Source organism: Ceratotherium simum, chromosome 5 (genome assembly GCF_057802395.1).
Source record: "Ceratotherium simum simum isolate JZ-2026a chromosome 5, ASM5780239v1, whole genome shotgun sequence".
In the NCBI taxonomy this organism is placed as follows: domain Eukaryota; kingdom Metazoa; phylum Chordata; class Mammalia; order Perissodactyla; family Rhinocerotidae; genus Ceratotherium; species Ceratotherium simum.
Window position 1 is genome coordinate 31,876,789 of NC_141904.1, and position 17,310 is coordinate 31,894,098.

The 17,310-nt window shown below is 36.8% G+C and overlaps 1 protein-coding gene across 8 annotated transcripts in view; it reads right to left on the reverse strand.

The window, feature by feature from the left end:
- Positions 1-2,145: 2,145 nt before the first annotated feature.
- NEK10 (NIMA related kinase 10) overlaps positions 2,146-17,310 on the reverse strand; it is a 225,098-nt gene continuing 209,933 nt past the window's right edge. For all 8 annotated transcript variants that reach the window (XM_087430638.1, XM_087430637.1, XM_087430634.1 and 5 more), the window contains 4 exons: positions 14,491-14,599; positions 12,386-12,438; positions 12,247-12,302; positions 2,146-8,254 (listed from right to left, as the gene is read on the reverse strand). In XM_087430638.1, the coding sequence (XP_087286764.1) occupies positions 8,206-8,254; positions 12,247-12,302; positions 12,386-12,438; positions 14,491-14,599 (267 nt within the window). In that variant the 3' untranslated portion in view covers positions 2,146-8,205. The remainder of the gene's footprint in view (positions 8,255-12,246; positions 12,303-12,385; positions 12,439-14,490; positions 14,600-17,310) is intronic.

The window sequence follows — 17,310 nt, forward strand, 5'->3', positions numbered from 1 at the left end:
GGAAGCTAAGCCTTAGAAAGTTTAAGTCCTCGGTCTGAGGTCATCCAATCAGAAAATTGTTGAGCTGGCATTCGAATTCAATTCTATGTGAGCCAAGGGCCAAATCCTTCATCGTGTTTATTTCTTGTTTCGTGGGCAAATAAATTTAGGGAATCTTAGACTTTAAGTGATTTGTTTCTTGATCCTTGAAAATTCACAATATGTATACCCATATAGACATCATGAAAATAAAAATTATTTTCCTGGGTTATATAAACATTTTTGCACATATCAAAGGTGGTTAAAATGTCTGTGGAACACTGCATGGCTCAAGGGATAAAACCAGGGCATGCACCAAATTAATTCATGACATTTTAGTCTTTATTGTATGATAGCAAATTAAATCTGCATTATAAGGGCAGCTTCATATAAAGAATAAAATGAATATGAAATTACACGCTCAATCTTGAGAAGGAGAGAATCTTTAAATTTGAGAGAAATTTTCCTTTATCCATTGCCTGTGAGGCATTTTTTTAAGGTTGCAATGATGTGTAGCTATATCAAGCTATACTCCATAATTCACTTAATTCCTGTTCTCTGCCATACAAACGTAATTACTGAGAACAATCAATTTGTTCCTATTTGATAAAGGACTAAATTAAGAATAGCAGATTACACTGCACCGAGTTTGAAGAATGTGGGAGATGTTTACTGCGATGCTAATGAAAGCTCCTCTGGCTTCTGGAAGAAGAATAATTTCCATTCCTGCTTCTCAAGCCAATGACTGAGGTTTGTTTGTCTATTTGCTGAGTTAGATTTGGTTTCCAAATAGCCTGCTGGAGACATCTAACTGAATCCTGGGATGGGGACTGGAAATGTCCTGGAATTAAGGGCCTGTTGTCTGAGGCAATTTTCATGAAACTACCTCACACAGTTCTTCCTTCTCCAGGTATTTTGATATTGTCATATTTCATGGCCCCAATTCTTCAGGTCTACCTATATCTGTGCCTTTTGGTAGTGCACTCTGTAGCAGATATATCCGAAGGAGACCCCAATGACCCATTCCCTTGTATCATCCCCCGCCCTGGAGTGTAGGCTGCACTGTGACTTGCTTATAACAACTAGAATATGGTGAAGGTGACGGGATGTCACTCCCTCAGTTTGGTTATGTTATAAAACTCTGTCCTAGTCAACGAGAGAGAGCGAGAGAGATAGTGACTCTCCTGTTGGCCTTGAAGAAGCAAGCTGTCTTGATGTGAACTGTCCATGTACAGGGCCACGTGGCAGGGGACTACAGGTGACCTCTAGGTGCTGAGGATCTCAGTCCTACGAACACAAGGAACCGAAGTCAGCCAACAATCAAATGAGCTTGGAAGAGGATCCCAAGGCTCAGATGAGACCCCAGCCCCTCACCCATACTTGGATTCCAGCCGATGAGAGGACCCAGTTAAGGCATCTTCAAACTTCTGACCTACAGAAATTGTGAGATAAAAAGAAGTGTTTTGTTTCTAACTGCTAAGTATATAGTGATTTGTTACACAGCAATAAACACCTGATACACCTCCCCCTATGAATGCTGGGTTAGACCGTGTGATCTGCTTTGGCCAATGGGAATGGGGAAAACACGATGGAAGTAGAGGCTTGACAAAGGAATCTTGTGTTTCTACATTCTTCCTTCAACTCTTGCTACCACCACAAAAGCACATGTGCTAGGTTGATGGGAGGATGTGAGATACACAGGGAGGAAAGCTGACTTGTCCCCTCTGGGTCCATCCTAGACCAGCCAGACCCCAGGCAACCCGCCAGCTCACCATAGACACATGAGGGAGCCCAGCGGAGATCAGCTGAGCCTGGCTCAGATCAGCAGAACATCACTCAGCTGACCTACAGACTCATGAGAAATGATAAATGCTTGTCATTTTAAGTCACTAAGTCATTTAAGGTGCTGTTATGCCACATTTGTGGCAATAGATAATTGCTATGTATCCCATTGCTGCAGAACACATTTGAGCTTAAACACATATATGACTGCCTGTTTGGAACTTTTTTTAAAATCAAAATACTTAAAAGCATAAAAGGAGAGATTGGGGAGCTCGTGAGAGAAAAAAGATGACCATTTGCTATAAACTCTTGACAAAAGAGAAATTCTTTTCCTGTAAGGTTTAAAATACATTTTTAATTTTCTTTAGCATTTTACAGAGCATATTTAAGCGACAGCAAAAACAAAGGCCACTTGAATCTTTTATATAAATCTTTTATAGAGGCATTCCATTTTTGTTCTCTTCTAAGGCCTCCAACTTCCTTATCCCTTTAAAGTCTCGGTGTGCTTATGCAGGAACTGTTTTGGAGGTTTTAGAAGGACAGAATCATGTGCAGAGGAGTCCATCATCTCTCTGTCTTCCATATCACACACCATCACAGAACTACATATATTCCCTCTAATAACACAGGGCTTCCCACAGGAAACCTTGTAACAGTCTGTTCCTCTGGTAGGAATGGGGAGGGGGTATGTGCCAACAGGAGAGAGGCCTGGGGATGGGGCTGGATACTCTCTCAGAGGCTAAGGGGAAAAAAGCAAATTGAAAGTACTTTTCCATTCTGTGGACACAAGCCTTTGTTTTGGACTCGTGGCTGTCCAGAAAATAGAATCTCTGGGCAACAGGAGAGTAGGGGATGCCCTTCTTTTCAGAGGACAGCTCTGTTTTTCTTTTGATCCCGACAAACTCCCCACTGGGAACAATAGAACACAGGAAGCATCATAATTCAGTTTTGATCCACTAAATGTCAGTAAAAAAAATGTACTGAAAACACTTTTAAGTGATTTTTGTTTCCCATTTTGGGAAAGCTAAGTGATGGAATTTTTCCACAGCCTGATTATCAACTAGTTTACTTGCAAACAACTGAAATACTTTGAAATGTTTCTTTTCTAATCGAGCTAAATGTAAACGTATTCAAATCTGCCTGCATTTATCTATTTAAGTTCCACATATATTTCTGTAAAATTTATATTGTCAGATGAAATGGGCCTGAGGCCACGGATGAGAGATGGGGAAGAAAACATGGACCCCAGGGGCAGAACCACGTTCACGTAATGGCAGACAAAACTGCTTCTTTGAGGAGTCTAATGTCTTTAGAATGCTCCATAGGGACCCTGTCCTAAAGATTTGATCAGCAAGTTACAGGGGAGCCTTAGGAAGCCATCTGCTGCTACTCTGGGTGGTCAACTTACAGGTGACAGTGCCAAGGTGACAGTCCAGGATAATGCATGCTGGGGAAAGATCTGACCAGCTGCTTCCAGGAGACCCAGCAGCAGGAATCATTCAAGCTCCTGGCCCCTTGCCAATCACTCACCACCCCGTGACTGGCCTGCTGGGCGATGCCAGGCACTGGGGAACCATTTGCCTTCTACTTGCCCTCCAACTTCTCAAAGCAGTTTTTTATTGGGGATCATCCCCCTTCCTGAAGGATTCATCTTTCATCTCTAACAAGTTGGGATTTCACTTCTGAGTCCTTATGTTTATTCACCTCCCTCAATGCAATGTTGGGTTCATACAAATACTTCATGTGTTCCTTCTTGACACGAGGAATCCCTAAACCAGCTACATTTCCTTCAAACTTCACTAAAGTATGAGGTAAACGCAGAAAGCATGGAGGGCAAGGAAAGCTAAAATTTAATAGCTATTTATAAGCTTTATATTCTTTTTCAGAATGCTGACTCAAATGGTGCTTGAAATGTAGAGCTAAGTGAAGGGTTCAGAATATTATTTTCTAAGTGACCTTCATAGTCTGACTTAAAGGTGCTAAGGCCTTAAAACGTTGGTTCCTCTTGTTTGTTATTTCCAGTACAAACCTCTCTCTACTTGTTTTACGGGACCAGATGCTCACATGCCTGCAAAAGCTTCAGCTAATTTTTCATTTGTGAACTCACCAGATCAATTCCAAGCACCCATCCAGTTTTGGTGATTACCTGTCAAAATGACAGTGACTTTCTATAAAGACTTCTCTTTGTTCAGAGGAAACAAAGGTAAGCTACTTCCAGATGATAGCCTTTAAGCAGTCGCGTATTTGCTAGAATACACTTCTGCTACCTCTAAATACAGTTCCTGGGTACAGTGCAAAGCTTCATAGTACAAAATGGAAAAAAGGCAGCTTGTCATGGTTAGAGGAATAATATTCAGTTTTCAATAGAGAATAGAGTTCATTTACTTTTAGGATAAAGCAATAAACTGTATTTTTAAAAAATTATATTAGTTAATTGCTGCATATATGTAGTAAAAAAGAAAAATCTAGCATACCTCACACACCAAGAATGCTGCTAAAATTTTAGGGTGTGTGATCTTTGCATTTAAAAACAACTATTGCCCATGGACCCAGAGGGAGTGTAAAATTGTAACATCCATCAGTCACCCTGTCAAAATCATAAAATCTTTCCTGTCCCACTTTCAAATCTCAAAACATCACAGAAGGAATATAACAACCACAATAGTCATATTTACAATATGCAATTTAACCGTAATGACACACATAAGAATTTCTTTATCACAAAGTTGCTTCCCTGAGACATTTGTGTCTTCCTATCAATCTGAAAAACAGCATTCAAGGGTAAGCATACTGTTAGCAGCACATTTCAATTGAAAAAATAATCTATCCAAAACTATGTCAATTTCCATCAAAGGATACAATCTGAAAGATATCATAAAGGTATATATAAAATACACTTATTATCACATTTAGTTGTCAAACATGAAGAATTTCAAATTTGAACGGAATTTCACCCAAAGAGTCAAAGTCCATATATGCAAGCATTGAGCTTCCCTTGCTTAGGAGCCCTTTATAGCTGCATCTCCAGGGTGCTGAGAAGCTGTTTCTGCCCTGATTCCTTTGCATTGCCTTGCCAGTTAATTCTTGTGCTTACAAATACACACCATAAAAAAAAAAAGGCAAACTATACAAGTAGCTTAAAAAGAAGTTTTTCCTGCCTTCAAATAGAAGCTGAAGTCATTTTTAAAGGAATCCAGCATATTTACTGTGCAGTTTCTTATCATTCCAAACAAAAGAGAAAAATAGCAATAAATACATTTTGCAATTCAGCAAATCAAAAAGAGGGATGTGGATTCTATGCATATTAATACTGATAGAATTGACTAAAGAATATTATTGCCTTCACACATCTTAAATATAAGTAGTGATTAACTGATGATATTACTGGAATTGCACATAATCAACCAGTCTTGTATTTGTTTTTGAATATCAAAATTCATAGTATTTAATAAGTCATAAATGGTACCCCTAGGAGGTACCTCTAGGAAGACCTTAACTCCTCCTAAGCAGGAGTTAAACTCCTGGGTAAAACTTCATAACAGTGTTTCTTAACTAGGTTCTGCTTTAGAATGCCAAAACAGACTGTGCACACTGCACAATGCCACACAAATGTCCATATTAAACTCAAGCAGCATTTCTCTAGAAGGTTTCTGAAATTTATCCATGAGCACTGGGTCTAGTGTCCATGTTGTTATTCCCTGAAGATCTCTAAATATCACACATCTGGAAGAGGACAAGGTTAACAACCAGTAAGCACATATGGCGGCTGCAGTCACTTCCCTGAGAATGGAACATTTTGCTTTTAAAAAGCAAGTTAAGGTTTCAAGTACACATATCTCCATAGAGCTGGTGGATCAAAACATAATTAACTGAAGTATCAGTGTATCAAAAGTGATCTGAAAAGACTGATTCATATTCTGTTCCCTACAAATATTCAGTGACTGAGAATTAGATGAATTCATAGAGATTTCATTGCAAAACAAATAATTAAAAATTATAAAAAAGAAAGAGAAAAATTCTAAATGCAATCACGAAAAGGTTATGAGGCCTATTAAGTTCAAGTAACAACTTCTTTGCACTAGAAGACAGTTCAGATAGTCAAAATGAAATGATCATTCTTGTTTAACTGTGAGGAGAGGGGCTCCTTGTTTGAAAGTTAGACAGCAAGGGCTTTTGAAAAGTCACCTTCACTGTTGAGATATGATACCATGCACAAAAGGTTCCCTTCCCAGTGCCGAACTTTCTCTTACGGGCTTGGTCTTGCACTGGGAGAATGTTGATTCAGTGACTGGCAGTTTAAGGAGGGACTCAAATAGAACACATTCGTTATTTTGGCAAAAGAATGCTTCTATCAGGGTAGAATTGATGGGCTTAAAGCTGCTATTGAAAAGGACATTCATTTGCTTATTTTTGTTAATTCTTACTAGCTTCTAGCATAATAAATGCCATTTGTATGGTCTAGGAGAGTTAGTTAAATAGAAACATTTTACCCCCTTTCTGGTCAATAAGGTCAATTTGTATGCATTTAAAAATACCCGTAAATAAATAATTTCTCTTCTCTTACGAAGCTGTGACCTCCGAATATTATTCTATTTTACTGTATTTTACCATTTGAGAAAGAACTTTAGTGTTCTAACTTTCATCCTATAGCTTGATTTATTTGTAGATACTGCCTTCTATCACAATTAAAATTTGTGCCCCTCTACACTTGTGCCTCCTATAACAATGAGGAAATGTGCCCATTCCATACATGAAAAGATATAAAAAACAATAGTACAGGTTCAAATTAAGTTGGAATAGGAATAAAATTTTGCCTGGTTTAAGTCAACAAAATCATAGCATTTTGATTTCACATGTAAATTTCACATATGGATGGAATTCGTTTGAAAGCTGAAACTGAAATTTTTCATTATTATATTTGCATCTATTATTTTAAATTACAGTGTATTTGTAACTATTAATTTGGCTTAAAGACAAAGATTCATTGGCAACGTTCAAAGGCATTGGTTAAAGGGAATTTGGATACCATTTAAGTATTAAATATACTAACTGTAAAAATAGTTTGGATTCACATTGAGATTTTTCCATACTATACAAAACGTTATTGTGTTTCAAGCACTGTAAATATATTGAACTAAATTCTCTTCAATCACGCTAAAAATATATCAATGCAAATAAAGATAACAGAACTCAGTGAGAAGTAAATAAAAAGCATTATTTCAGCTTTCTGATTACTAATTATATAGAATCAAAATGTTCTTTAAGTAGTTAGAAGTGCAATCTGATTCGGCAATAAGGGCCTTTCTTGACATTACACCAGTTATTAGAAGGCAGTTGAAGAGATTTTAGCCCAATAAGAATCTAGAAAATTTTCATCATAAATTCTCCCTACATAGGATTGGGACACTGTTTGGCATCTGATTTGTTTTTTAGGGACAGCTCAATGAATAAAGAAGGAACTTGTGCTTTATTATGTAACTTATTTTCATTTCAAATTCCCAAACAATAAAAGTTTTAAAGCAATGTAGGTAACTTTAGTAAGAAGGAACTTAGAATAAGGAATATTGCATCTTTCTCATAGATTCTATGAACTCTTCAAAGTGCTCTAAAAACACTATAAATTTGATTAGCAGCAAAGCATTAGCCTAGACAAAACTTCCCCTCTCCCCCCATATACATGTACATATACACACTATACATCAGCATATTCTATTAGTCTAACTTCAATCTGACAATTTGACAGTTATTCCCAAAGGCTGTGCAAGGTTACAAATACTGTCTACACTGTATCCCAGTTCAAGATCACCAGCACCCAAGTGGTTAAGAGAGAACCAACCCTTTCATTAAAACAAACAAAAAAACAAACAAAAAAAATTCAATCACATATTTTGAATTTGTTTTAAGATAAAAAAAGAATAAAGGGATACAGTGAATTGCCCAATATACTATTATTTTGAGTCCTATAATTTTCTTTATGTAAAACTATTTTTTATACATGAAAGGCTAGATGCCTTTAAACATAGTTTCAGCAATCCTAAGTATAAAATATTCCTTTGGAAAATATGACAAGGTTTTTTTTTTTTTTTCTCAACTTGGAGGAAAGTTCTGTGAGGAGTGGGGTTTTTTCCCGCAGGTGAATCGTGCAGCATTTTCTCCCAGGAGCACTCTGAGCCCTGCCATCCTGTATATCATGCGTCCTAGGAATGGAGCCTCCAAGCACTTCAGCTGTCATATAGCCTAGCACCGGACTTTCAGAAAGAGGTCCTGCGGGCACCATGGCATCTTGGTCTTTTCTCTTCCACACTCTTTTAGCAGCACCCAATCCTTGGGCATCTTGCAGTAGTGGCTGAAGTCCAGAACTTGAACTTCACAGGGAAAATCAAGTCCATTCAAAATGCAGCATTTTCATCTTTTGGTTGGGTGATTCTTGGTCCCCCATGGATAGGAGTGATACCTAGAAGATTCAGAGTGGAAGAGTTCTCTATAGTCACAAATATTTTAGTTCACACATTCAATTTCAAAAACAGTGGCTCAGGTATATAAGTAAATAAATCACAACGAATACAAAGGTGATTCTAAACATAATAGAATGGGGACATTTTTAGAAAGCTGCCTTTTGCTGAAGTTCAGTGCTAACATTGTCTTTCTCAAACTATGAACTCAGTAGGAACAGATAACCATTTATAGTGGAAAACTAAACACTCATTCAAAGTGGCTTATACATTTAAATGCCTATGTATGTTAAATATCTATTTTACCTGTTCATCAGTTAATTGGGGGGAAAAAAGCAATGCAAGTTGATTCAATGTAGATTTCTTTTTATCTTGTATATTGTCACTTCTCAATACATATTTCATTGTTACAAAATAAAATATTAATGTGTACCGCTAAGTATATAAGGATGATATGCTTGTCATCCATTCAGTCACAGAATTCAAACAGTTTTACTCTCACAAACAATTATAAAATTAAAGCATGCTAGGCTGTATTCTTCTGGTAAGGGAGCTAAATGTTTCTATGTGTAAAATATAATTAATCATACAACCCTGCAAATGACCAAGACTAGAGCTTGCTTTGGGCTGGCTGAGTTTGTTTTGACCTTGTTTCATTTTCTTTACACTGCTTCCTTTGTCTCCACTCAGTCCTACCTCCCCTTCCCAGAAGCCCAGAAATGAGGAATCCCCCATTTTGGTTAGGGTTCCTTGATACTATTTCTGTTTCTGTAATCATTTTCTTTCACTAATGCAGCATTTTGTGCCTGAGAAATTCTTCCTACTAACTGCCCAAACAGTCCCCTCATTATTTAAACAGTTCTAGAAATCTTCCCCAAAGATAGTTAGTAGCTCGATAATGGCTTTATCCCAAGACTTTCAGTTTGAAAATGGCATCTCTCTATCCCTAACTAAATATAAACTTTATGATCTAAGCTGAAAATGTGCCATATCTTGGCTTAATGCTTCAGTTGCTGTCTGGATGCTTTGCAGATGTGTATGTAAATCTGAACTGACTTAAGTTGTAAACTTAAGTAATACAGGAATTATGTATATAATTCTCTCTGCATGGTAATTAATCAAGATCATTTAATAACATTTTGCAATGATGACAATTAAGATGATGATGATGACAATGAGAACAATAGCAGATCTGGGTAGATACTGGTGGAGGGGTTAAAAAATGTTTCCATTTCTAACCATATTGCTGGGGCAGCTTTTCTCAACTTGTGCTCCAAGTAAAAGATGAGGAATCACTGGGGTAAACAAGGTCAACAGATTCCTTTCCTACAGTACATCTCAGAGTCTTTTATATGGCAACGTGTGTCAACATTCTCCAAAAATAGAAAATTGTACCTTCAGAGTTGCCCAAATATATTTGGTCATAAAACTTTATTTTTCAAGGAACATCTATTAACATCTTTGATAATTCTATGGAACCTATTTGGGAAAATACACTACTGATTTTAAACACCTCAACATATCCTGTGATATTTAGCATCCTCTATCCCTTGACTATGGAAAAATCATGACTGTCACAGCTGATCTGATTCATATTTGGAATTATGTGTATTTCTTGCTTATGAAGTATTAGGTGCTTCTAAGTAGAACCTGACTTATTTCTTGAGAATTAATTGGGAAAACCAGTAAACAAGTAATGGCTTTAATCACAAGCAAGGGTTATTTTTACTAGTAAACTCTGAAGAATGTTTCTCCCAAGATATATCCTATGATTATTAGTAGAAGCTGAAAAGGGAATACCATGGCTACATGGATTTTTAAATGGGTGATTCATTTTATTTTGGAGCATTTAAAGAAAATTTTATACCATATCCAACATATTTTGCTTGAACTTGAATTATGAATATAACTGTAAATAATTTTTTGCCTGCATTATTAGGTATATCATTATCTATTTATCATAATAAGAAAATTCACAATGTCTTTTAATACTGAAATATGTCTTTGGAAGTAGAAGTAATGTTTGATTTTTCAAAAACTTAATGATAGTAGAACTGAAAAAGGATAAAAGTAGGTTTAAAAATAAGACAAATTATTTTTTGAAAAAAGGAAAGATAAGAGCTCTTGTAAGAGCTTCCCTAAGTTCCTTAAACACCTAGTTTTTCATCAGTATTTAGTTAATTTTCTGCAAAAATATGAAGTCATTCATTGCCCATGATCCTGAGTCTCTGAGAAAATACAGATAAAAAAAATGACAAGAGTGATCTTTGGTCCCTCTACAAGCCAAGGGCACTTGAAATAAATAGATGCTGAGAGTCAAGAACAGAGACATTCATACTATTTATGGAAGGCTGCATGTACTCAGCCCAAAAGTAGAAAATGAAAATTCAAAATCTCTCCAGGGATGGTGGGAGGAGAGTGATTATGGAGATGGTAATTTCTATTAACAATATACCTTTGGAAAATGAGAATTACTCATCATTTCTCTGCAGTTACAAATCACAACAGAACTAAATTTACAAAGGTAGTATTTTGGAAATACATTATCAAGCCAAAAGAGCAAACAGTTGAATAATCTAATGTGTGATTCATAAGAACAACTCGTTGAAATAGGAGAAGTAAAAAAAAATATTGGAGACTGAAATTAGATTCTCAAAAAAGAATCTAATTTCCACATAATGACCTTAACAGTATGTTCTTGAAACGTCTTTCTCTTACCATGCCTAATAGTTATTTTGGGGGAAGACTTCTAGAATAACTTAAATACTGGTCACAAGACAGCTTCACTAGCTGGAAAGAAAGGCAATTCCTTCAACACATAAGAGGCCACTTTGGGAGAACAAACTCCATAGGACCATGCCTCCTAAAGCTACTTTGAGCCATATAGAATGTGTATGTGGTTGCTTACAATCAATTTCATGATTCAGTTATGACAGGTTCCTTGGAAAAGTCAAGAGACAATTCACATGGAGTAGACACTGCCAGTGCCCATATCCCCTCATCCATGCCACTTCAAAGCATGTTGGCCTGACTTTCAACTGCCAGTGCCTATATTTCTTTTCCTGAGGATTTCTCTGGCCTCTAGAATCTGCTTGGTCCACCCTTACAAAGGCCAGAAATGCCAGGAAACTAACATCCCCTGGGCAACAGCCTCAAACAATGACTGATGGAAATTGGAGGACAAATACCTCAGCTCCCTCACTCCTTGAGTGGGTAAGTGAGGTACATGCTCTACCCTGGCTCTCAGATTTCCCCTGTGGGATCAAGGTCTAGTCACTCAATGGTAACTTGCTTGAAAATGAAACCTTTATTGAATTACTTCTTCAGTCCCCTACCAGTGCTTCCTGGAATCCTCTCAAATAAACTAATTGTCCTCAACTCTTTATGCCCAACAGTAAAATTGCATGAGTCCAGAACTGCATAAAATTGATAAAATAGAGTATATTTTTAGAGCATCAATAATAGAAGATAATACATAGCCCCAGTAAACTGAGGTTTCTTATTTAGGGTAAGCAAATGGCAACACGTAACAACAAATCCCTTTCTCACAAACATGTCTTAAATTCACTACTTGTGATTCTTTGTTTAGTTGCATTTTTCCTCTTGAATTCTATACAAATAATGGGTAGATTTCAGTGATGGAAATCTGAGTTTACAACTCTTCTAGAATGGAACAAACAAATGCTTAATTTAAAAAAACAATGTAGAAATGCTTTTCAATTTCATTACGTTCATTATTTTTTATGAGAGTAAATTACTACTAAGTGATTACCCTTTCTTTTTCAACAGAGAATATAGCAGCTGCATCCATACAAAAGATGGGCAACATACATTCTACCCATGGTAGTGTCTAGTCTAAGCCAAGATATTTTACAAAAGTGTTTAAAATAAAAGTTGGAAAAAATCCCTCTTGAGTCAAGGATAGAGAAATCAGATCTAACATCCAATGATCTTAATTGATCTTTCACATTTGAAAGCAAACTCTAGATCTCACCTGTTAGAAGTAAAATTGTAATAACCGCTTTCCTCTAGGACTTCTTCAATCACAGTCTAAAGTTGAAAAAAAAAATCAGGTTAGCATTTAATTAACAGGAACAGAATAAAATCCTTCAGAAGCACTGCAAAAACCTCACCTGCATCTGTTCATATGTTATTCCCTCCTCCAAATCAAAGCTGGTGGGTAGACCTGAAATAAATTGTGGAAAGTATGACATTTGGTTCACATTTTCTTAGTTAGACTTATTGGCAATTACGACTCAACTGTAGCGAAAACAGGTCAATTTCTTAATGATGAAGATGAGTACTTACAAGCACATTCCAAATTATCTTGGCTTTGAATATTCAAACTCTTTGTTTCTCTTCCTTTAATAACTTTCGGCTGCTTTTTGGCTGGCCATCACAAAACAATGCACAAGATTCATGGGCATTGCTCATGGTATAAATTGGCCAATTAAGTTAGGGGCCTGTGTGTGCGTGTGTGTGTGTGTGTGTGTAAGGATAGGTGAGGAGTGATTTCAAACACAAACTACTTAATGGGCAGGTGAGTTTTCTGATTAAGAAACACAAGGCAAAAGAGTATAGGTGCTAGAAAGAAAATAAATTCTTGGAGGCAGAAATAGACTGTGAAAGACAAAAAAGATCTGACTCTTTCATACGGCTGCCTAGAGGAAAATAAAATACTTTTAATGCCACAAGACAATACTACTTTTGATGTTTCATTTAAGTATGATATACCAGCACCTTAACCCACCCTGGCGCCACCCAAAGCAACGTTGACCAGCTTCCAGTCAAATCAATCAACATTGGACGCCGAGGAGTTCCCCTGCCACTTAGGAGAGACAAGAGAGAAGGGGTTGAAGGTTGAGGGGAGGCATGAGGATGTGAATCCTTGGCAGCTCATTTTTAAAGCCCAGTTTAAAGGTGTTCCCCAAAGTGCCCCCAGGCTCTGCCTCTTTGCTTTTGCCCAGGCTGCTGTGACAAGGGACGTGCCTGGTATGCCTTGGGGTGGGGCGTCCAGTTGCCCTGGAAGAGTCTGTCAGCTCACTCTCAGGCCACTGAGAGACTTCCACCAGAGTTCTCCATCAGAGCTACTGTAGTAAGAAGTCTGGCCTCCAGACTGGCTGACTGCCCTGGGGGATGCTGTTGAAAGCAAATGACTTGAGACAACAGTTAACTTAATCTTATGGATTTCTCGGGGACTATTTTAAATGAAATTCTGCCTACACAGGTTGGCTTTATCCCAGGAGTCCAAGACTTAGGGGAAGTTTGATAATTAATGCATGAAATGATTTGCCTAAATTAAGCAACAACAAAAGTACAACCGAAGTGAGTGCCTTTCACAGATGAGGAGATGAAAAGTCTTCATTTAACCATAAAAGCCTCACTTCTATCCATTCCACTGAGTGACATAACCATAGTTTATAGGGATTCAAAAATTATTTAGGAATTCTGAAACCTAAGAGTAGCTTGAAAACCTCTTCTGAGAGTTCAAATGTCACAAGAAGAGTTACATTACCCTGAGCCCCTCTTAATGGTCACGCATTTTTCATGTTTACACAGATCCTCACTATAACTCTACGATGTAGGTACCATTTTTATCCTCTAACTTTACAGGCAAGGAAACCGGGGTTTAGAGAGGTCAAATAATTTGTCCAAGGTCCACTACTAAATGGTAAAGCTGAGATTTGAATCTAGGCATCCAGGTTTCCAGAATCTGCACCTTTAATTCCTATGCTATATTGCCTCCCTATGTGAGATCTAGGCAAAAAAGAAATTTTACATATATATATATATATCTGAAGTGGATTCTTCAGATAAGTTTCAAATTTTCTCCATTTTAAATATTCAAACTCTTCACTCCTGCTTTTTATCTCCCTGGATGCTTTTGGGAATTTGATTTCCCATCATCAGATAAGCAAGAAGAAACAAAAGGAAATACAATTCACCTACACAGATTCTGATGTTTGTTTACAGTATTAATAAATGATCAAGGAAGCTGCTACAACTGGGTAAAATAAATCTCAGGGAATTTCTGTATTCCTACCTTAAGTCCCTTCCAACTATTGCCATAGATAATCGAAATAAACTCTATTTTTCTTTTAAATTGAAGATAATCTTTTAAGGATAGCTATTGATCTGTATATATCAATATATATATCAATATACAGTATTGATCCTTATATATCAATAAACAATATATCTTTGTGAAAGCCAGATTTCCTATGTTGAAGACCATTACCTGGTGGGTCATTTGGGGACAGGCTGTATCCACCTGATGAACGACGTGATAAATGGTAGTCTGCTGTGAAGACATTGGGCTCAATCGGTTCTGGAGATCCCTGAGACAACTGAAACAGAAAAAGCAGAACCACATCTTATTCTACACTCGGAAGTACATGACAGGAGACCTCTGGGTGGGGTTTTTCATTTCCCTATGTCTCTGCGCTGAAAATTTAGCACTCTGTGGTCTTTAATCCCTTGTAAATAGATAAAGACACATCGTCTTCCTTCCAAAAGAACTTACACGTTGGAGTCAAGTGACTTATAGTGAAAGCAAGTTAGACAGTTCCCTGGTCACATGAAAAAAAAAAAAAACTTTATACCTTATCACTTTATGAGAGCAAAATAAAAATGGATAGAAAAAGAATAGCATAAGCCTGGGACATCAAACTCTTATTTTTATCAGGCGTAGGAGGAATAAACTTCAATTATTAAACAGAATATGTTTAGCCCAAATCACAATCCTGTAACTTCTTTGAACAATGCCTTCTTGCCTGACCAAAGCAAACAAGTTTCTTAATATGTTTTTCTAAATTACAATTAATTAATTTTAATCTCCAAACATTAATTCCCAACAGTCTAAAAGAAAGAGTAATTCACCAAATGGCTGAATCTATTAAAGTTCCAATTGTTTAATGCCCTTCTGTAAAGCTGAATTTTTTTAATGGAATTTGAGGCTATACACATTTTTCAATCTCTTTTCACCTTTAATTCTAACCTGCACTTGGGCTGGCCAAGTTTTTGTGCCTGTGTTAATATAATATACTTTTAAAATATCAATTCATATTAATAAACCAGAAACAAATGGCATAATTTAGACTATGCAACAGTAGTTTCCTTGGATTCACATACTCTGTTCATGAATTAAAATACATCATTGTTCAATCATTTGAGAAAAATATTTGGGAGTATATATTAAAATTATACAACATATGCCTATCTTATGACCCAGCAATCCCACTCTTAGGTATATACAAAAGAAATGAGTACTGCGTCCATATACAAGATGGACATGCACAAGAAAGACATAAACAAGAATGTTCATATCACTTTTATCCATAATAAACAAAAACTGGAAAAACTTCAAATGTCCACAGACAGAAGGATAGATAGATACATTGTGGTGTGCTTATCCAAAGGAATTCTGCAAAGCATGAAAAAAACCAAACTATGGATACACACAGCAACATGAATGAATGTTGAGCATAAGAAGCCAGACACAAAAGGATACATAATGTGTGACTTCATTTATAGACATTTTCACAATCAGGCTAAGCTAAACAATGGTGATAGAGATCAAAATAATGACTACATTGTGGTATGTGGTGGGGTTTGACCATGAAAAGGCAGGCAAAAGCCTTCTTGGAGACTGGAAATGTTCTATATACTGATGTGGGTGGTCGTCACACAGGTGAACATATATGTAAAACATCATGGAGCTGTATATGTATCTGACTGTACGCATTACGTATTTGATACCTTAACAAAAACATTCTATACTGGCAATTGATAATTACTCCATCAATGTACTTTGGATACTGTAAATACAAATCATTTCTGTTTTTCAGTCTCCATGTTGCCAAACAAACGCTACATTCTAGAAAAGGATACGGCTCCATGTTTTTTTATTCTGAAAATGTATTTTCCGTACTTCAATGACAACTGATAAAATTAATAACCCATCTATAAAACGACAAATTGTAACATAGTGTAACGCAGGAGGATCGGATAGTCCATGCTTAATAACTTTCTCATCAGTGCTGTTAGGATGCCACAGAGATAGCCCCAAGCATTCTGCATTTCTCATATCCAAGTTAGTAGGTTGCTCCAACCCAGCTTCTTAATAAGTCTTGCAATGCTGAAAATGATTTCCTGGTATTACCTTCCAAATGACTTCAGATGGGACTGTTTTTCATATGGTTGAGCATAGGATTTAATTTGGCTGTCTGAAATGCTCATCCTAATTATAGAAAGCTTATTTAAGTCAACTTAATTATTAAGTAAACATCTTGGAATCATAAAGATTTCACAAACAAGAACATGCTTACAGCTGCACAGTAAAGTACATGAGTTGTGACCTGCAGAGGTCGAGATGGCCATTTTAAGAGGACAAGGGCAAGTTCTTTCCATTGAGTCAAACCTTGAGAGAGGAGTGTTTGAGATTTCCAGTGCTTGTGTCACATTCGCAGTCTCTTCCAACTTAAGAACTGCAAATCCTCTGAGACGGGCCCATGGGTGAGGCAGGGACTAAAATTCATTAATCCTGTGTTTGAATCTCAGATACTTTTATTTTTATTCTAGAAACTTCCTAGAACTTCTTTTTGCAGTTCCCTTTTGTGACATACATTTTGTTTCAGCAAATCTTTTTTGACCCTTACTGTGTTATGATCTGAGTAGGTTTCGTGAAACAGAGATGAAAACTGTTCAATCCACATATACTGATGATCTAGTCAGATTATTAGCATCATGCTGGGCACCATGAGACTTGCAATTTGACTGGGAAAATAGACTAATGCACAGGAAACAACAGGGTGATGGAAGAAATAATGAAGAGTGAAATGAAGCAGTGAGTTCTAAACTTACAAAAGAAGGATGCTTCCTGAAGACTAGCATAGTTTTCAGAGGCTCTATAGAAGAGACCTTGGAGCTGAGCCTTCAAGGATGGATCTGGGTGGATGGAAGAAAGTGAAGCAGACATTGCAGGTGAGAGGAACTTGAGGGCAAAGGCTAGGCATTTCATATTAATGGCAAAGTGATGAAAAGGATATGACATAAGTCC